At 29.6% G+C, this 20,297-nt stretch overlaps 3 protein-coding genes across 4 annotated transcripts; 1 reads left to right on the forward strand and 2 right to left on the reverse strand.

Moving 5' to 3' along the window:
• Positions 1–54: 54 nt before the first annotated feature.
• LOC137812433 (UDP-rhamnose/UDP-galactose transporter 4) lies at positions 55–3,720 on the reverse strand. Of its 2 annotated transcripts, XM_068614402.1 has the most exons (7): positions 3,450–3,720; positions 3,071–3,128; positions 2,537–2,705; positions 1,994–2,178; positions 1,695–1,895; positions 1,102–1,263; positions 55–600 (listed from the first exon to the last, which is right to left on the reverse strand). In XM_068614402.1, exons 3-7 carry the CDS (start codon positions 2,664–2,666, stop codon positions 274–276), a joined length of 1,005 nt encoding a protein of 334 aa, XP_068470503.1. In that variant the 5' UTR covers positions 2,667–2,705; positions 3,071–3,128; positions 3,450–3,720; the 3' UTR covers positions 55–273. The 2 variants fall into 2 exon arrangements, with proteins under 2 accessions (XP_068470503.1, XP_090155083.1); XM_090298957.1 differs by lacking the exons at positions 3,071–3,128; positions 3,450–3,720 and having other exon boundaries at positions 2,537–2,726.
• Positions 3,721–7,696: 3,976 nt separating this feature from the next.
• Positions 7,697–9,700, reverse strand: LOC137812434 (small nuclear ribonucleoprotein SmD3b). Its single transcript, XM_068614403.1, has 5 exons — positions 9,431–9,700; positions 8,496–8,548; positions 8,298–8,364; positions 8,159–8,215; positions 7,697–8,039 (listed from the first exon to the last, which is right to left on the reverse strand). The coding sequence occupies exons 1-5, from the start codon at positions 9,587–9,589 to the stop codon at positions 7,980–7,982; spliced, it is 396 nt and encodes a 131-aa protein (XP_068470504.1). The 5' UTR covers positions 9,590–9,700; the 3' UTR covers positions 7,697–7,979.
• A 6,373-nt stretch (positions 9,701–16,073) lies between these two features.
• On the forward strand, positions 16,074–18,540 carry LOC137812435 (uncharacterized). The gene is made up of 3 exons (XM_068614404.1): positions 16,074–16,358; positions 16,700–16,780; positions 17,885–18,540. The coding sequence occupies exons 1-3, from the start codon at positions 16,200–16,202 to the stop codon at positions 18,299–18,301; spliced, it is 657 nt and encodes a 218-aa protein (XP_068470505.1). The 5' UTR covers positions 16,074–16,199; the 3' UTR covers positions 18,302–18,540.
• The last annotated feature ends 1,757 nt before the right edge of the window (positions 18,541–20,297 follow it).

The following is a 20,297-nucleotide window of genomic DNA, read 5'->3' on the forward strand; positions in this document are numbered from 1 at the left end:
TTTTTATATCAATAAGTCGTTTTTTCAATGAGCAGGGAACACAGAGACAAAGGGTGCGAAATAAATCCAAATTCTTCTCTTTCTGTGAAACCATTCTGTGTCCTCCCCCAACATGCTAACACAAAGCAAGCATAGACTTTGAATCTGTAACTAAATGGGAAATATTTTGCTTCTAGGTATTAAACCAGAACATGAATCATCTGACCCAAAAGGGAACCTGATTTTGCTATAAAATGGTGACACCACTTTATTTACATGAACTTGTGTTTATGTTTAATGATCCGTTTCAGAAGATACTGATAGTACATTATACTCTTGTGTTTTTGGGGTAGAAGTAACGGGTAAGCTGACATACTCCTTCCCTTCTGGCTTAGAAGATGCATTGCCATACCATATCATTCCCGCTATTGCAATGAGCATGCCCAGAATCACTTGCAAATTCAGACCTTCTTTTCCAAAGAAAACGAATCCTAGGGACAATACCAGAATTGTCTTCATGTGACCAAGCACTTGGAAGGTTACGGCTGTGAACCTGCCAATGCAGATGAACTGGCTCAGGTTTGTACCTACTGCGATGGTGCAAGAGATAATGATCAAAACCTGCACAAACATGGAGAAGATGTAGGTTAGTTTAATACTACTTCGGTTTCAACATAATTGCAAACAAGCAACAACTATGTTACTTGTTGAAATAATTTTAATGAAATAACATTATTCTTGGAATAAACATGACATACTAATTTATCTGGAACAAATTAGTCAATCATGTCATTGTCTTTAGGCACTAATGAGTTGGTGTATTGTATTCAGGATCTTGATTTTTCAACTTGTTTGTATAGCATATCTTTCAACTTTAAACAACATTCTAGAAGAGAGTTGAAATCGATATGTGGACATGATTTTTATATGGTGATACTACTAAGTACTGGAAAATTATGGTTGAACTAAACATATGCTACAGGGAATAAAAAACATTCACGTATTTGGCACTGGAATTTCGCACATTCAGGTAAAAACACGACAACATAGTAATTAACACTAGTTACGTGTCAAGAATCAATAAAGCATGTAATTAAGTAGCATATAGAAAGAGAAGCTTACAGTGGATGTCAAACCATAGTTGTAGTGATCAACTCGTTTGTTTGTCAACCAGTAGTCCACAAAGGGACCTACTAGCAGTAAACTTGCGGCCTGTACTGGTGCAGTGTGACCTAACAAGTTAAACGATCGAAGAGAATACTTCCGCTGAAGAAAATGCACATACTACAAAAAAGTAGAAGTGCAGGATCAGCTCAAAAAATTATAGATCATGAATGCCAAACAAATTAGTAAGAGTTAGAATTGGAATGATCTGATATAAAGTTACATAATTCTGTCCAAGTTTACAAAGAAAATTTGCTGTGTCAGTTTTAGATATACAATTCTTTATCTGTGACCATTTATAATTGAAATATTCCATTTGGTGTACCTATTTTATTTTCAATAGATATTAATATTACAAATATTATCATTCAACTGTGGTTCCCTCCAAATTTAACACACTCCAAATTTATCAGTCCCTCTCTAGTATGCATGAACACCTGAAAGTGCAAATTCACCAATTCTATAACCATATGAAAAAGAATTCAATTTTGATCTACTGCAATGCCTCAATTCAAACTCAGGGTTGATAGTGTTAGTAGTATGTTACTTACATACTGCTGCAGTGAGGTGCTCCAAACTGCAACTGCAGCAGCTATGAAACCCTTAACATTGATGCTCACATCAGTGACAGTACATACAGCTACACCAAGGAGAACCAGAGAAATGCTAAGCTTTGTGTCCCTTGAATATCGTACGTTGTCCAAGATGACTTCCAGGAAACAAGATACCGGAATCATACTCAGCTTAGCAATCTGAAATTTTCATTTCAAAGGGAAGAAACACTGTAAATACCAATATTTTTCACTGGCAGTGTTAAATTTTGATACTTAAAATAAATTCCAGATGTTACCTGATAGAAACCGACAGAGTTCCACATCAAACTCACATTCATTCCGACGATAGAGAAATTTGCAAATAAGACAAATTTGATAAGATCGGGTAAGGGAAGATGAGAGGTTTGGATATATCCCAGCCACTTAAGAAAGAGTGTCAGCAAGGTAGTTGTGGCAAAATGCAAACCAGTTAACGTTGTTGCTGCATAATAGTATATCATATACAATGTCAAAACTCAATGTTAGTAGGGAACTTCAAAAGTTACCTGGCATAAGAAGAAACCATAAATTACATTCTTCTTTCTTTGGTCAAATAGTTATACAATAAATTTTAAATCATTCATCGAGTGTTTTTCTCAGAACTTGGTTATTGTAACTCTAATTCATCTACCACCTTTATTCTCTCAATGTATTAAATACTTTCATATCTACTGCACATGATCATTAAAAGACAGACTCAACGAATGCATTGTAACTCAAAGCAATGAACTACAGAGAAAGTAAAATGAAAGTGGAGAATAAAGTATCTGGGATTAGAGAAAGGTATAGAAACGCTATACCAAAGCTGAAACCATATGTAGCCATGAGGGCTTTATTCACAAGGATTATCCCCACAGATGTGACTATATTGAACATCCACGATGCTACATCAATTGCAGTCTTCCTATCACCCTTGGTTGCAGAAGACATACTCGCTGTATCACAAATTTTGAAATCCAATGACTTTGTCTGCATGAGAAGACATGTCATCAGAAGTGGCACAGATTCCGACGAAACAAGTTAAACTCACTTTACACCATTCTTTACCATTTTTAAATACAGTTTAATCTGTTACATGTGTTTTCTACAAATATGTTCCACAAACACTTAAACAGAACATTTAAAGAAGAGAACGACAAAGTATTTTAAGTTTCTAAGACACTTATTTCAAAAACAATCTTCGAAATTTGATAGAATTTGTACCCTGATTGCTGAAAAGTGTCAAACCAAGTGTGTGAACAAACACAACTGGTTCTTGGTGTCGTAGCATGTAAAACCAGCAAAGAGAGAGAGAAAGAATGAAAAAGCTTATGAAGATTGCTTTGTTCACTCACCAGAATTGCAGGTACCTGACCACTACAAAGAGTGAGCTCTTCCTCGCGATCAACAAAGCTATATAAGAAAAAAAAGAATAATCAAGCATGAATGTGAATCAAATCCGATATCCCTTTTTATACAATTTTATCTTTTTAGAAGAGTCCTGTGAAAATTTGGTCTCAGATTTTTCAAGATAGGAAAGATGTGATATTTTCAAGACGGCAAACAAGACCCTCATTCCAGAAAATAGAGTTCAGTTCAGAGGAACAGAATCATGAAAGAGCAATAATTTCAAAACACAGAACTAATGAATAACAGTGATAATACTAATAACTTGAACAAAAAGTTAGTCTAAACGGAATTCAAAAAGACGCGATCAGTTATGAAGAAGTGAACCATAGGAACAGTGGCAAGAACGTTGGTTGTTCTTGAATTGAAAGAAGAGGCCAAAACGACAACGTAGGTGGTGAGAGGAGGTTGTGGGAGAAGAAAAGTTATATATAGAGAAAGTTTCGGTTCGGTTGTGTTCGGTGTTTTTGTACTTTGTTGTTTGTGTTTTCTCTTTGTACTCTGTTTTGGTTCTTAAAACATGATTCTGGCGCGTGTGCTTTTTTGTAACGTTCTGCTTCAGTGAGGTTGGGGAGGGAAACAGCAACAGCGTAAACGCAATGTCATCAAAGAACAACGGTCTATTTTGTACACAACACAAAATTAATGTATTAGTTAATCATTTGTGTATTTGCATGTTACATGTCCATTGTTGATAGTTTTTTTTTACCTTAAATTTAAGGTTAGTTTGAGCCCAAAATTCGATGGCCTGTCACACAAATAATTGTGGTTCTTCTTCCTGCCTTCGCTCACAAATAATGATTAAGGTAAAAATTGGTAGGAACTATGCAGATTAAAGCTCAATTGTTTGAAATTATACTTTTTAAAAGCATATATATAATGTTATAAAACAATACAAAACATTCCTAAGTTTCTACCATATCTAATAAAATTTTGAAAAAATAATAATAAAATGAAGTTTGTATTAAGAAGCATCGTTTCATCATATGAAAAAAAATATTATTAAAAAAAACACAAAAATATGGGGTACTAGACCAAAACACATATGTTAACAAAAACAATACAGAAGTAAACTATATCTATTTATAAAGAATTTTGAGAACAAATTAGATGGTAGTCTATTATACCAATGAAAAAGATTCTCTATGAACAAATCTTAAATTAACCAACTTATCAGCACACGCATTTCCTTCACGAAAAATAAGACTAACCCTAGACCTGATTTTTCCACAATATTTAAGACAAGTATTTAATCGATTACGAAACATCCAAGAAACATTAGTCTTAGTAGTAAACGCAACACAAATCAAAGCAGAATTGCTTTAAGTCTAATTCAACTCTATAAAATTAACTCGTAACTCATAAAATTTACATTTACTTATATATTATTAAATATTCTTATTTCTAGTTAATGTGAGATTTTCAATACATGTCCTCACATCATAAATTGTGTATGGACTATATATGTTTGGGTGGTCTAATAACGATAACCTGATATGTCCAACACATTCTCACTATGATAATTTCTAAATGATATCATATTAAGAATTGGACTTTAAGTCTAACTTTACCTTATAAAATCGGTTTATTAAACAAGATTAACACTCACTTATATATTATAAAAATACTTTTATCTCCAACTATTTGTATTTATTCATCCTTTGAGGAAATCATTCCGTAAACAATATCATTTTTTTATTGTTTTGCATGCTTTGGTAGAGACATCACTTGTGAGTAGTAGTGGCGTGGAGATAGATAGAGAGAGAAAGAAGGAAGAAAGGAAATAAATGGTTGATCAAAACTTTTCTTTTCTATTTTGGGTTTTGTCTGGTTATCTGTGTTTAAATTTGTACGTGGTGTTAATGTTGATAGTAAAAGCAAAGAATATTAATGGTGATGGAAACGCAAAGAAAAAAATGTAATTAAGCAGTTTAAATTGAAAACTTCTTTTTCTGATTTTGGTGTGAGGTTGGGGCGTTGGGCAGTGCCATAAAGGGAGTAATGACAGGTTTGGGGTCATTTTCTTTGCATGCCTTTTGAATTTGTCCAAGAAGTGTTCATTAGCCACCATCAATTGTTCTGTCCTTTTATTTCCTTTTTCTCCAATCAAACTGGATTTTCTGATGGTTGCAAAGAAATTTTCAGACAGTTCAAAAATAAAGTTAGAATGTATCAATCATGTCATCATCTTGCTCATCGGTGGATTGCATTCACTTGATCATAACATTGGAAATGTATTTTGCTAATTCATCAAAGATTTCATCAACTACTTCACTTAGTTTAGGTGATTTTAAAAAAATATTATATTATTTTCTGATTAACTTTCTCTAGTTTTTTTTATTAATAAGTCGCATTTTTTAATTTTATCATAAACATGTGTATCTATATTTTTTAAATACTATTATAAATTTATATGATAATATTTTAATCTGTGTAGAAAAAACACGTAAAGAAGAAGGAAGAATTAGAATAAAATAAAATAAAAATGAATTAAAATACCATAGGAAGAAAAAAAAAATTAGAATGAAAATGTATATACAGATAAAAGAGAAAAAGAAAAGGTGAAAATGGAAGTGAAAGAAGTTATTAAATTAATAAGAGAAAATATTGAATTAATAATGGTTATTTTTTAAAATTAATTGGAAAAAAATTGTGTATGCAAAAAAAAAGCTTATGAGGAGAATCCTAAGTTATATATGGTTATAGATAATTTCATTTTGAATATTAATACAAAGATTTTGAAATTTGAATTACTAAAATTATATCATCACGAACTATATTTTTTATTTTATATATTAATGTTTTAATATGATGAAAATATTAAATGTTGGCTAAACATATCAAATTGTGTTAGCTATATAATATATATTTTTTGTGTTTTCAGTATATATAAATATGTATTGGGTGAATCAAATTTATGCCAACCGACATTGTTGGATAAAATCCACAACAAATATAAAATAAGTATTTTTAATGGATATATATATATATATATATATAAGTAAGAGTATAAGTATTTTAATGGTTCACTTACTAATATGTGGGTATAATTATTAATGTATCCATACTAATTAATACCTACTATCCGATGTTAATAATTTTTATTTTGATAATTTTTTAAACGAAATAATCAAAATAAAATTATTGATAAGAAAAAAATGTTAAAAATAGAAAAATAATTATAATTTAATTTAATATTTTTTTATATTTTCTATTTAAACTTATGAAATTAAAATAATTTTTAGATAGCTTAATTTTATTTAAACATATATTTTATAGTGTAAAATTGTTTGACATGGTAAGTAAATCTTCACACTTATGTACATACTCACAAAAATATTAAAACACCTCCAGCCATCTCATTATACAAAATTACTTCAATCTTTATTTAATAATTAATAGATCAATTTTTATTATATTTTTTCACTACTGGAAAGAAATCTATGGAATAGTGAATAAAAGTTCATTTGATTTATGAAAACAATTTATCATTTTCATTATTTTTTAAACAAATTGTTAACATAACTCAGTAAATGAAAACTGTTTTGTATGTCATAATGATTTGGAAATAATAAAAAAATAGGCGTAGCCAAGTTTTACTAATTAAAACATGTTAAAAACTACGCAAAATGCAAAACATTATAAAACTACAACAACATTAATTTTGGTTGTTTTCGTGTCTAAAACATTCTTAAACGTGTTTCATTAAGTGTACGTAAATTGACAATGAAATTTTCCTATGACAAGAATTATTCTACAAGCAAAGTGAACCTCTCCTTTATAGGAATATACGTTGAAAATTGAGATGAAAGTAAACAGAAAATTCCTTCTAGGATGGGAAATGGTAGAAACTACACACTACTTGTACCTATATTACAAAACCCCATACAAATGTGAAATTTGTGTATATGAGTAGAAAAATAAATTGAAATTTTTCAATGATTGAGATATATACTTTTTTGAAATTAGAAACATGAAACCCATTTTAGTTTCCACAACCTTGATACAAACATTATCAACACTAACTAAAATATGTGTTGTATGTTTTTTTACCAAAATAAAATAACAGTTATCAAAACATTTTATATAAAAGAAGTTCACAAAATATTGTGAAAGTAAAAAACAAAAATTGTACAGAGAAAGTATATATACGAATCTATATTCACTTTGTATATTGGTAGACATTAAATGAGCTGAAATAACCCTTATAAAAGTTAATTTTCTTTTAAAATGAAATTAACTAAGTTCAAACTAAAAATTAGAGTCGCTTTTCCATCAAACAAACAAAGCCAACACAAATTGTCAGCTGAAATCAACAAAAATTCAGCTTGCTCCATATTAAATTAGAGTCCTTTTTCCATCAAACAAATCCAACACAAATTGTCAGCTGAAATCAACAAAAATTATCATTTCCAAGCTTGCTCATATTATCAACCAGTTGCTTTTTATTTTTTGTTCTAAACGGTGTTTTTTCAAAAACATTTACAAAACTATTGTTGAAAACAAAACAAAATTCTCCGCAGCTTCTAACAAATCATAATTTATCACTAACATTTCGAAACAAGCTTTGAAAGTTTTCAAGTCAAACTGCCCCTATGTTGTGTAACTGATACCATTTTGTAACATGTTAAACTCTTTTGAAAGTTGTTCAATACACCTTTTACAAATCTCTTCTACTAGCCAAATAGTACATAGTACCAGACATAAAACACTGCAGCTAATGAGAACAAGATTAATCCATAAGAGTAATCCGTGAACTCGAAAGACAATTTCTGTTCGAATCTCTCTCAACTTCTACAAAAGAATCTAAATATCATGTTCAAAACACAGGGAGGATACAGACTATATGAATGGCGATCACCTCCTCACTGGTGGTACACCCCTTCCAGGTGCAGCTCCACGACCAGCAGCTTGAGCCTGCACAAACAATGAGTTACATGTGTCGCATGGTATGTCCTTAACTAGCAGGATACCAAATAAGCATTTAAGGCAACCAATAAACTAGTAATGAATAAATAAAAGAAGAATATAAGAACCTTTGCTCGCATTGCAACTGCTCTGCCCCTACCAACACCGAGTGATGCACCCTTGCCCTTCAAGAGATTCAGAAAGCATAAGACACTAAAGCAAACATAAAACAACCACAGAGTACTTTATAACTTGGAAATATGATACCTTGATTCTTGCATCCAAACGCTTAAACATAGGAGCATTCTTCAGCATGTCTGGTATGACCATAAACCTGCAAAACTTATCCTGTCAAAACGCTATCCTTACAGAAAATGCAATCTACAAATTCAACCTTATTAATATATAAATTTTACTTAGTAGCATATAAAATTATGAAGTTACTGAGCAACATATGATCCATACCTGACTTTGCTTCCTCGAATAAACACGTGCTCAAGTTGCGATGTTTTTCCATCCTGAAAAAAGATTTAGCTAATATTAACAACTAATGTAAATTAATGTGTTTTAACAACTATACTTGAAACTAGATATATCAGACATCCCAAAGACATTGAAAAATGCAATTCCACAAGCTCCTCCTGTATCCAGAATCATTATACCCCACAAAATACATAGTTGAAAATGAAACGGTATAAAGTACAGTGATACAAGGTTAATACTCAAAAAATTTCCTAATTAATCACACCAAAGCTTAAATTCAAGTGAAGTTCATAATAGAGACCCACAGACAGACATAGCACAACATGTATAGAGCAGATGTTATCTCCATAGGTCACCTGGATGCTTGCATACACAAGTGATATAAACCCTCCATAAACCTATTATTATTCATTCCCAACATACATACCCCAATCTGCATTTGTCCATACTGCATGGTCCTCTTTCAACATCAAAGAAATTCGACAGCCAATACATAACACTCTCAGTAGTACATTGTTATGACTGGGTAGTGCTAGATAACATGCTTACAATTTCAAGCATCGGTTACAGCAAATAGCAGTTCAATCCAGCCCAAATCAAACTAAAGGGACCAGAGTCAATTATCCTTCTTCCTAAGGAGTTATGTCTCCCTTCCTCAAGGGTTATGAACTTCGAAATGGTTTACTACACCCAAAATCTCCAAAGTACCGTCATAAATGTCCCTAAAATGTTCATTGCAAAATACCTTCTCTTTTTTTTTTGCTCCCACTCTTAACACATTTCCAACACTCACACACAATAGCACAAAAACAACTAAATACCCTATTCAAATTATGATCTCCCAACCTCGAATGACAGTCAAAAAAACCCTAAATTGAACCATATTTGGCATAAAAGCAAAATAAGAGATAAATAACCTTGGCAGTGTAGGTAATGCTCTCGAGTTGACAGTTCCAATTGTCTTCGCACTCGATCATGCTCCCTCTGTAGAGTTCACCGCTCTTGAGCTCCACCGTCACCACGTGTCCCGAAGCCTCGTGGAGAAGCTTCACCGGAATTCCCAAACTTCTGCTCATGATGATTCTTCGCTTTCTCTCTCAGACTAATAAACGCAAAAACCCTACCTCACTGAAGCACCAGATTTGTGATTGTATTGCATTCACTATACCCTAATTTTTCCTTTACCCTCCACACTATTTTTTTTATACTAATTTATTTTGATCCAATATCAAAATGGGTATTATTGGTACCCGCTACCCGAACCCGTTCATTATTGCTTTTTTACTTTCTAAATTTGCTAATTTGACCCCTGATCTGATTACATTATTCAATTTAAAATTTAAAAATACGATTATGTTCTTAATTTTATGAATTTTTTTTTTTGCCATTTTTTTCTTCTAGTTATTTAAATTGAGAGTTACTTTATGATTTTTTATGATTCAATTAAATTATTATTATTAAATAAATTTTTTAATTTTTTTCTTGTGGTACTTATAAATTATTATAATGATAAGAAAATCCTTTTATAAATTTAAGTTATTCACTTTTAAAAATAAATTTAATTCTTTTTTTAACTAAAAGTACATTTCTACCTGACTCCTGGTTTGTAAATTTATATTAAATTAATATTTTATATGACTTTAACTTTTTAAAATTAAAATTTCAAACTCTTGCTATCTATTTGTGAAATTTTTATAATAAAAATCTTTTATCAACTAAATGTTAAAATGGTTTGATTTACAATATTTCATAAGTATTTATAAAAGTGTATAATACATGTATACTTAATTTATTTTACTCATTTTGTAGAAGATGTTAAGATGTTCTTATTAAGTTTTAAAAAAAAAATTAAGAAAATAATAACTACTAGGGTGTATAATAGGTCACTAAAGCATGGGATGATCATGTCAACAATCATTATTTTTTTTTGTTATAATTCATTGAAATCATTATGTATGTTGTAATGTTGTATCATTCTTTATACAAACTTCATAATGATAATTTATTACAAGAAAATATAATTCATTAAAATAAATAAATCTCTATTTTTTTTTATGACATGAATAAATCTCAGAAATTAAAAGTTAACATACAATTACATACTTTTAATTAATATCATTATGTTAAGTAACAAAAATTATACAAAAAAGTTTTTTTTATATATCATTATCATGTGACTATGTTTTGTTTACCTTATTTTGTAAAAAGTATATATACCTCATTCCTCACATTTGTGAGAAAGGGTGGTTAGGTAACCCATTTTGTGACATGAAAGGAAAGACTGTAAAAAAAGAAAGTGTGAATGTTTAAAAAAATATTTTTTTTAAATTGAATTTTACATTATATATATAATGTAAAATAAAATAAAAGATAATTACATTTTATAATTATTGTATTTTTTTACCATTTTTATCTTAATAAATATAACTAAATTTATTATTTATTGTATGAAAAATTTAAGATTTTACAAATATTAATAAAATATAATTATTTTTGTTTGTATACTTTTTATAATTTCAATATAAATTTTATCATAATAATTTATTATAATAGTTAACTTTTTTAAGTAAATATATTTTTATTATAACAAAAATATATACACTTATCCGCACGCGCACACACAATATATATATATATATAAATTAAAATAAATAAATAAATTGTTTATTAAATTTTAAAAAAAAAATTACATAGTTTTGTTTGATAGACACAAATAAACAAAGTTTATATTTTATAAGACATTGTTAAAAAAAATTAAAATTAGACACAACTTTTGATAAATGCATTATAAAAATATATTTTTCAGGACTTTTCATCTCAAAATCTTCCTCCTTTGGATTAGATGCAAGTTAGTAACATGCAACATAAAAAGATAAATATATAAAGATTCATACACATTATTTCTATATTATTTTATATAATCATCAAAATTATATAAGTTCGTGGTCAATACAAGCAAGGTTCCACTAAAGTTGACGAGCACTACAAGTTACAAAGTATTGTTTGGACTTAACTAGTTTTTTGGACTACGTCACTCATGATATGATTAAACATGAGTATTATTTGGAATGAAAAAATCACTTGTGAATAAGAATCAATGTTTTTTGGGATGTAATTTGCTTAGACTAAGTATTATGTATTATTTATAATATAATCACTCCTACCTAAAACATTTTTTTATTAAAAAGGAGGTTATTATCAAAATAATATCGGGTTTCAGTCATTAAAGGAAAGTTAATGTCATGAGACAAATTACACTCCTTCAAATATTTATGAACACAACCAATGTTTTTCCTCACAAAAAGCTCAGTGAATCTTTCTTCTTCACAAATACATTCTCCTATAGAGAGTTGAGAATTAAATAGTTGTTACAAATCTCTTTAGAGTCATCACTAGGTTTACAAGTATTTTTTTTTTTGTTTATTTTCTTATGATCATGCTCGAGCACATCAAATATTTTTTACTTAACATTTACTATTTATTTCACAACTTATCCAATACATGACACGACTTATCCAACCTAGACATGTAACTTATTTTTTCTTTAATGCAACACGAAAGACTTTATATAGTTGGTTGACTCGGCAACACTAACTCATTTTGTATGGTATGTGTCTCACCCACCTAACTCAAAATGAGTTGTTGATACTAAAAAGAGTTATCATTATTTATTTTAGTTTGTCTTGCCACCATTACATCCAAAACAATTAAGGTGAACTAAAAAATTTATCTGAGTGAGTTGATTGATGAGCAATACAGAAATGGAAACAAGAAAAAAAAAACAAAAATTCTTATTTAATAAAAGTAATCAAATTGAAAAAAATAAAACAAGAACTTGAAGTATATATATATATATATATATTAACTTAATTTGAATTTGAATTATTTGTAAACTTTTTCTATTAATATTAGAAAAATAAAGGTTATGTAATAAAATAAATCTTAAACCAAAGATAAGTATAGACAATTAATTTTAATACTAACAAATAACAAATATATTTATGGAAATGATTTATTTATACAATTGGTGTTTCATTTAGGAGTGTCTTCGTCATCTATATAGTTTAAAACAAAAATTTTCATAAGTTGAATATTGTCTGCTTTGGAAGTTAGTGTTATGTTATAATTTTATCTTTAAAAGGTGTCTCAAAAGAGGAAAGAGTATATAAATTGTCATTGACTTTAACTGTTGAACGATATGAGACTATATTGATGATACCGAATGTATTCATTATATTATTAAAAAATATACCCTACCCATAAAAATGAAAATATTACACAATGTAGAAGTTATAATTACTTTTTGCAAGTTTGATTATGTTATTACTTTATTTTTAAATTTCATGTTTATTTTTCTACAATGCAAAATTTTTATACTTCATCGTATTTTTTTTATTGATCATTTTGAATTATTCTTTCCTATTTATAGTTGGGTAACGTTTTTTCTGCATAAGAGTGTTTTTTAATAAAAAAAACTCTACCCCTATATTTTAAATTTAATATTTTTAAACATAACCAGTGCACTAGACATATTATATAGATAACATAAAATAAGTAATATATTTTATCTGATCAAAATATAAAGTTGGTAAAATATATTTAATAATTTAATAACATTTAATACATCATATTAATGTTATCTATATATGTGAATTTCTAGAAAAAGCCATGGAAAGTCACAATATATCTCCAAACTCTCTCCAAGCACATGTATTCTTCAATAGCCTATATACACAAGAATGTAAGTCTTCATATACACATAGAAAAATTACTGAGGATGTTAAAAATGAAACTCTATTAAATTTCTCTCACACCATATAAACTTATTTAACTTCAAGTTTAACCACTAATTAGGCTTAACATAAAACAAGTGCTCTTCAATATGTGATATTCAGACTGAATTCTAAAAATTCATAAAATATAACAATTAATATGAATGGAAAATTACAGTTTTTAAACTTTTTAATCTTAATGATAGAGACAAATAATAATATGATATATTTTTGCTTTCTCTTTTTTTAGTTTCAAAATTTACGAAAGCTTTGTAGCTACAAAAAGTTTTTAAAAGTCTCAACTCTACTCCTTTTCTATGTTGCTTTTCCGCTAACATTACTATTTTTTTAAGTCTATTTTTCTTAGTGAGAACATTAACAGGTTCTCAAACTTTATTAAATCAATTAAATGATTTTTTTTTCAAGTTGTTCAACTTTTTCTCTATAAGAATTCACCTTTCAGTCTTTTTGGTGTCTTGATTTTTTTATATTTTTGATCTCTTGGAGGTGAGTACCTGACGCTTAAGTCAGCGCTGAATATATCTAGATTATAGGTATTATAGTCATAATACTTGTACTATAATTTGTCTCACCAAAGTTTTTTAATTAAATTTTATATTTTTCTGTTTGTAATATGTTAGTTTTATAATTATTAGTTAACCATAAGAGATTTACAACAATAAAAAAATTAAAAAATTATTTATTATTTATTATTTTCATTAATAGTATAATAATTTAGTTACACATACTTTTTTTTTATATTAAATGTTTGATTTAATTAACTTTTTTTTCCAACATTTAAGGTCAATATTCAATTTAGTGTCGTGGTTTAAAAAAAAAAACAATTTGGTTCATATGTTTTTTAAAATGTATAAAAAATGGTCCTTCCCGTTGAGTTGCACGAAACGACATTAAATGGTGCTTATGGGGCAGAGAGACGTGTCAAGTGACATGGATGATTATATTAGTTTACTTAAGAATGAATTGGGGATTAGAGTTACACTAATTTGAATTGGGGATTACGAATTTTGAATTGAAATCACAATTAGGGTTTCTGGAATACAAGGTGCGATTGTGAACAAGGATCTTGAGGTGTGATCCCGTTGTGCGATCGTGATGTTCGATTGTATGGTTCGATTGTGTAGTGCGTTCCCGTGGTGCGACTCCGAGTCCATTCTAAGGTGTTGCTGCTGCACTTTTATTCGATTACAACTGCATGATGATACAGATGCAGACCTATAGGCACACATTTCCACCACAAACGGACCTACACCCACGAACGAATCAAAAACGCTGATTAATCCTCTCCAACCAACGAATCCTCAAAAACCAGACTCCACCACAAACGGCGACCCTCCTATATGTAAACTCACTCGTTTATGTGAACAAGATAGCAACCAAAAATGTTTACGCACGCAAACCTTAACTACCACAATTTATGAATCTCTCTATCCAATCTCATTTCCAAAACCCTAACGACCCAGAATGACGTGTCACTGACTTGGCAGTCCACATAACACCTTATCTCTGCCACATAAGCACCACTTAACATCGTTTCGTGCGACTTAACAGAAAAAACTATTTTGGATACATTTTAAAAAATATAAAGACCAAATTGATTTTTTTTAAAAAACTACCGTACTAAATTAAATATTGAACCTAAATGTAAGGACAGATAAGATAATTAAATCTAAATATTTTTACCTTACGTGTTTTCAATCAATGCATTATTATTGACTTAAGAATAAAATAGTGTGTGAAGATATGTCTTATGGGAATCAATGCACTATTTTATTTATTTTTAAGTATGAATTTTCTCCAAAATCAATGCTCTACATTAATAAATATTTAATTTTAATTAATGCATAAAATATGTTTTTATACTTCTGCTAATTTTCAGGAAATAATTTCAAAGGGATTTGAACCTAATTTCAATTTTTTTATCATAACAATATATTTACTTTAAAAGTTGGAATGAAAGTTTCAGCATATTAATATAAAATAACTTTTTAAATTTAAAATGTTTTAAGTTGCTGCAAGTGGCTGTAATTTAACTTAGACATTGACATTTTTCGTAGGGTTAACTTTTAATCCTTTCTATTACTTATAGTTATTTTAATTTTAAAAATTAAATATTTAATATAATAAAAAATAGTTAAATAAAAAATCAGATTATTTTTGGGTGCATATTTTAATGAAACAATATATTATTATTTCGTATAAATAAGTTAATAGTATATAATCTAACTCCTAATATATTATCAATAGTGATTGATATTCATCATTTATAATTTTGTTCTATTTTTCATAGAGTGATCGACTTTTAATATTGCATTTAATATATATGTATATATATACATGATTTACTTTAAATATAATATAAATATAGTTTTAAACGAGTATAATATAGTTTGTCTTAATACATGGCAATCTTTATTAAAAAAACATGCATAGTATAAAATGTAGCATAAATATAATTTTATTAATAATATATTAATTTGATTTTGTTATTATTATCTTTTACGTATAAAATAACAAAAAATGATCTATTATATTCGTAATCACCTTATTTATATATATATAATATATCTTGGTTTCACATTTTACACGAGTAAAATATTGTGACGTAACAGAAAGGGAACCCAAACGTTCCAATTTTTTGACGGTGCAGCTGCTGCAAGGGTAGTTTCGATTTTCACCTTAAAAAGAGAAAAACGGCACACGCGCCACGTGTACGCCACTTGTACCGTGTCGTCTACACCGTATTTTTCTTTTTCTCGTTCGTTCATATATCATATCATATCGCGTTCTCTACCCTTTTTTCTTTTTTTCTTTCTCTCTGTTTCTCTCTCTCTCTCTCTCAACACACACAGCACCAAATAAAACACACCACCAACTTCGCAGTGCTCCTTCGATGGCGAAGAAGCGCAAGTCGGTGGCCACGCGCCTCGACGAAGTGGATCGCACCATGTACTCCACTTTCTGCAGCACCGCCAACTCCCTCTCTCATCTCTACACGCACGCCATGAACCAACAGAAACTCTCCTTCCAGGCCGGTGAACGACACGGTCTCGTGAGAACCCTTCTCTCCTACTCGGACGTTTCGTGCCCCTAATTTTTTAATACTTTTCTCTGACGATTAAATGGGATTTGCGCACGCGCGCACCATCCACGAAAGCTGCCTCCTTTTGTTTTAATTCATGTTTACCGTGTTAGGGTTACTGTGAAAGATTTTGATTTAATTCGTGGTTTCTGTCTGAAGTTGTTCGAGCACTGCTCCGATTTCCAATTTGTTTGTTATTCGGTGAAACTAGAGATTGCTGTTTGTGTGTTTGGACTTTGGATGCGTCGATGGGAATTTGGTTCTGTTTCGTTTCTTGTGTGATTAAAGTTGCTTCCGTTTCGTCTTGACAGGAGAAATTGTACCAGTGGATTCTCAGGCAGCAGCAAGAAGGGTCTAGGGTGGCCACGATTGATATCGTTACCTATTTGCAGGTTTGATTTTTATGTGTATGCATGTTTTCTGATTTTTGTGTGTTGCTTGCCTTGTGTTATTTTTTCAATAGAAATACTCTTTTTGTTGGCTTTTCCACCATCCAACAGGTTTTAAGGATATTTCATGTACTCTATTTGTTCATATAGCTTTTGGATCCCTTGTCAATTGCCTTTAATGTGAAATTTTCCATGCACTACATGTATGGAGTCACATTCAACTATTGACGGATTGACTTGATATTAGTAGGTATAAATGTTCACATGTTTAGTTCTACATTCAAGAATTGATTCTTGCTCCCCAGGTTATGGACAGCAGAGTATGGCGAAAGGCCAACATTCCACCATATAAACACACCATTACTGCCTATGACCCTCCCCTATGGTGGAGGGGTTTATGCCACATTATGCTTTAACTTTTGTTTAACAACATTGTTTGCCCCAACATTGTTTTTGAGTTCAAGTAACTTCTTAAGTGGCTATTGCACTTGATCAAGAATATTATAGGGAGTTTTACTAGTAGTCATTTCACCAAAACAATTCTTTAACTCTAAATTAATTTTGTAAAGCTTATTTCATTTAAGTTAATTTGCAAATGTTCACCTTAAAACTATTTTAAGGGACATGATCCCTAAACCCTTGGTTTTAGAATCTTAAAGCGCTATTGATACTGGTCTCCAAGTAGAAATAGAGTTTTACCTCAATAATCTACGGTAATCTTTAATGCAAAACACTTAGAAATTAACATACAAAACTTAGAAACTGCATCTTACAAAGACAATGGACTCATGGATGTATCAGAAAACTTGTTAACTTATGATTTATCTGGGCAAGGAATACAATGGCTGTCTGCCCTTTATACTGTCCCAATGTTTTACTCGTGTAAGAGTTAGGTCTTTTGATGTGTGTCAGTCAGATCTTGCTTGTTGGATACAGCCAGAGCGTGAAAAGTAAATTCTTTTTCTTTTTCGGTTCTCTTTAACTGCAAATTCCTTCATGTATTTTACAATGGTGTTCATGATATCCATCAAAATAAGTAAATCCTTTTTTTTGATTTATCTGAATTACTGATTATAGATATAATGATGTGCTATTCGTGTGTTGTAGAATGAGCTTGAATATGGAGGAGAGGAGGCACCAGTGTCCCCAAGGCAGCCAGTGCATCAACAGAACTCCCAGACTGCAATGCACACTAACTTTGGTTCGAACATACCCTCTAATGCATTTGGAGCAACTGTGGCAGGGCAGGGGATACGAGCTGGGCAACCTGATCAACAAGCAAAGAACTCAGTGTTCTCAAATGCACTCTCTAGCCCAATTCGTCGCAGCCTTCAGCCATATCATCTGGCTCAGGGGAGCTATCCTTCAGGTAATATCATGCCATCAGGAAATGGGAATGGAAATGGAACCCGGAACAGTGAGATGACTTATCCTAATGGCCAGAACAGGGACTCAAATTCTTCCAACTCCAGTGATTGCATGGACATGCATTCAGATAGTCCTGGTCATGATTTTTCATACTAGTGCTGTCATAGTTAGAATAGGGAGAGAAAAAGCGCTCATTTAAGAAATCGATGGTCGTAAATGTGTGGTGAAAAATGTCAAATTTATTGTGGATACTCTTCAATTTATTTGTGTAGTAGCATTGTCGTCCAGGTTGGAGCTTGAACATCAGCTTTTACATGTTAAAACAGATCGTCTTAAAAAATGTTGGTCATTTCCCAAGCAATATATAGTCATACCAGTGTGTGATGTTTGCATGAGATTTTTGCCAAGTTTATTGATATATGTATGTATAATGATTATGTTATCTAAACTATACTGTAAGATCTTGTAGGGTTCGTTTGTTGCTTATGATAAATTAGATGTAATAATAAGATAATATCATGATGGGATAAAATAATGTTTGCTGCACAAACTATCATAAGAACTAGATAATAACAAATTCAGGTAATTTTGATGGTAGTAATGGTCACCTTGCCACGAAACCATAGGAACAAGATTGTAAATGGTAATCAAGAAAAAATGAGAGTGGGATCAATCATGATGACGAATATGTTTATGCTAAAATGGTAATATAAAAGCAATGAAGATAATAGTAGTTATGATGAAAATGATGATGATGACATAACTTTTTTAGTATGGAATGGTATGGTTGTAATGGAAGAGAAAGTGATGACGATCATCACGATAATTAAAGGTATTATATTTGGTCAACTTGTCAAATGATTTATTTCACAAAACAATCATTATATTTTATTACATTTTGGTGATCAAATGGAGTTTGTAAGCTAACCAAGCATGCATAAAAATATATGATTAAGTTTAATTTTTAGAGGTTAGAAGATGAATGATAGATGTGTCTCTTGTAGATTTTTTTCTTAATTTTTTTTTAAAAGGAATAATAGGTAAGGTCATATTTTTTTAAGATGCACATTTATTATAATTTGATTTTATTAAGTTTTCTTTTCTTTCAAAAAAGTTTAGATTTAAGAGTAAAACAGAAAATAATTACACCAATATACCGCTTTGAATTAAGTAAAAGAGCTATCAACGTTGAAAGGTATGTAAAAAGTATTTAACCGTTCAAATTTGGAGATAATAATTTATAGTATGATGATTAATTTCAAATCAAAATTTAATTTTACATATGTAAATTTTTTTCATCAAAACTTATAGTTTATACTAGTTTTCACAAAACAAAAATAAATGAAAAAACCCACAATTCTTAACTATTAGAATTTATAAAATCAACTAGAAAAAAATAACATTTGATTAGTCTTTGGACTTATACGGTTATGAACAAAAATCTTAATATTATTTCACTCATTCAAATATAAATAAAATATCTATTATATCATAAATTTTATAGTGTGCACCAAATTCTTATGTAATACAATACTTTATCTTACTCTATTATTATCGCCAAGCAAACTCCAACATTAAAATTTGGAAATGTCAAATTTTATCCTATTTTATTCATATCCTTAAACAAATTCCCAACATTAAAATTTAGAAATATGATAGGTATGATGAGTGTGATTATTTTTCTAATCTGATAATTGATGTACATTCTTTCGTTCCATATCATTTAGTGGAAATAAATTGTTTTTAAAGAAAGAGATATTTTTTATTTAGCATTAAAGAGGGTTTTAAAAAGCGTGCTATTAATGGTTTTTTAAAAATAAAATATATTCTTTAGTTATCCTCCTTTATTCTCGGTCTTCGTGTGTGAAGGACAGTATCAGTGGTCCCACTTAAACCCAAAATCGAAAGAACTTAAAATACTAATAATATATTATCTGTGGGCATTTGCATTTTTTATAGTTTTTATTCTTATTATTATTATATATAAACGTTTTTATTTTTACTATTATTATATATATATATATTTTGAATAATATAAATTCATGTGTATTTATATGTTCGAGAGGTATATTATTGGATTTCAAGAGATTTGAGGAAAGAGAAATAAAATAAGAGAAAACAAATTAAAAAATTACTCTACACTCAAAATTGT

Source organism: Phaseolus vulgaris, chromosome 2 (assembly GCF_051622355.1).
Source record: "Phaseolus vulgaris cultivar YP4 chromosome 2, ASM5162235v1, whole genome shotgun sequence".
Classification (NCBI taxonomy): Eukaryota; Viridiplantae; Streptophyta; class Magnoliopsida; order Fabales; family Fabaceae; genus Phaseolus; species Phaseolus vulgaris.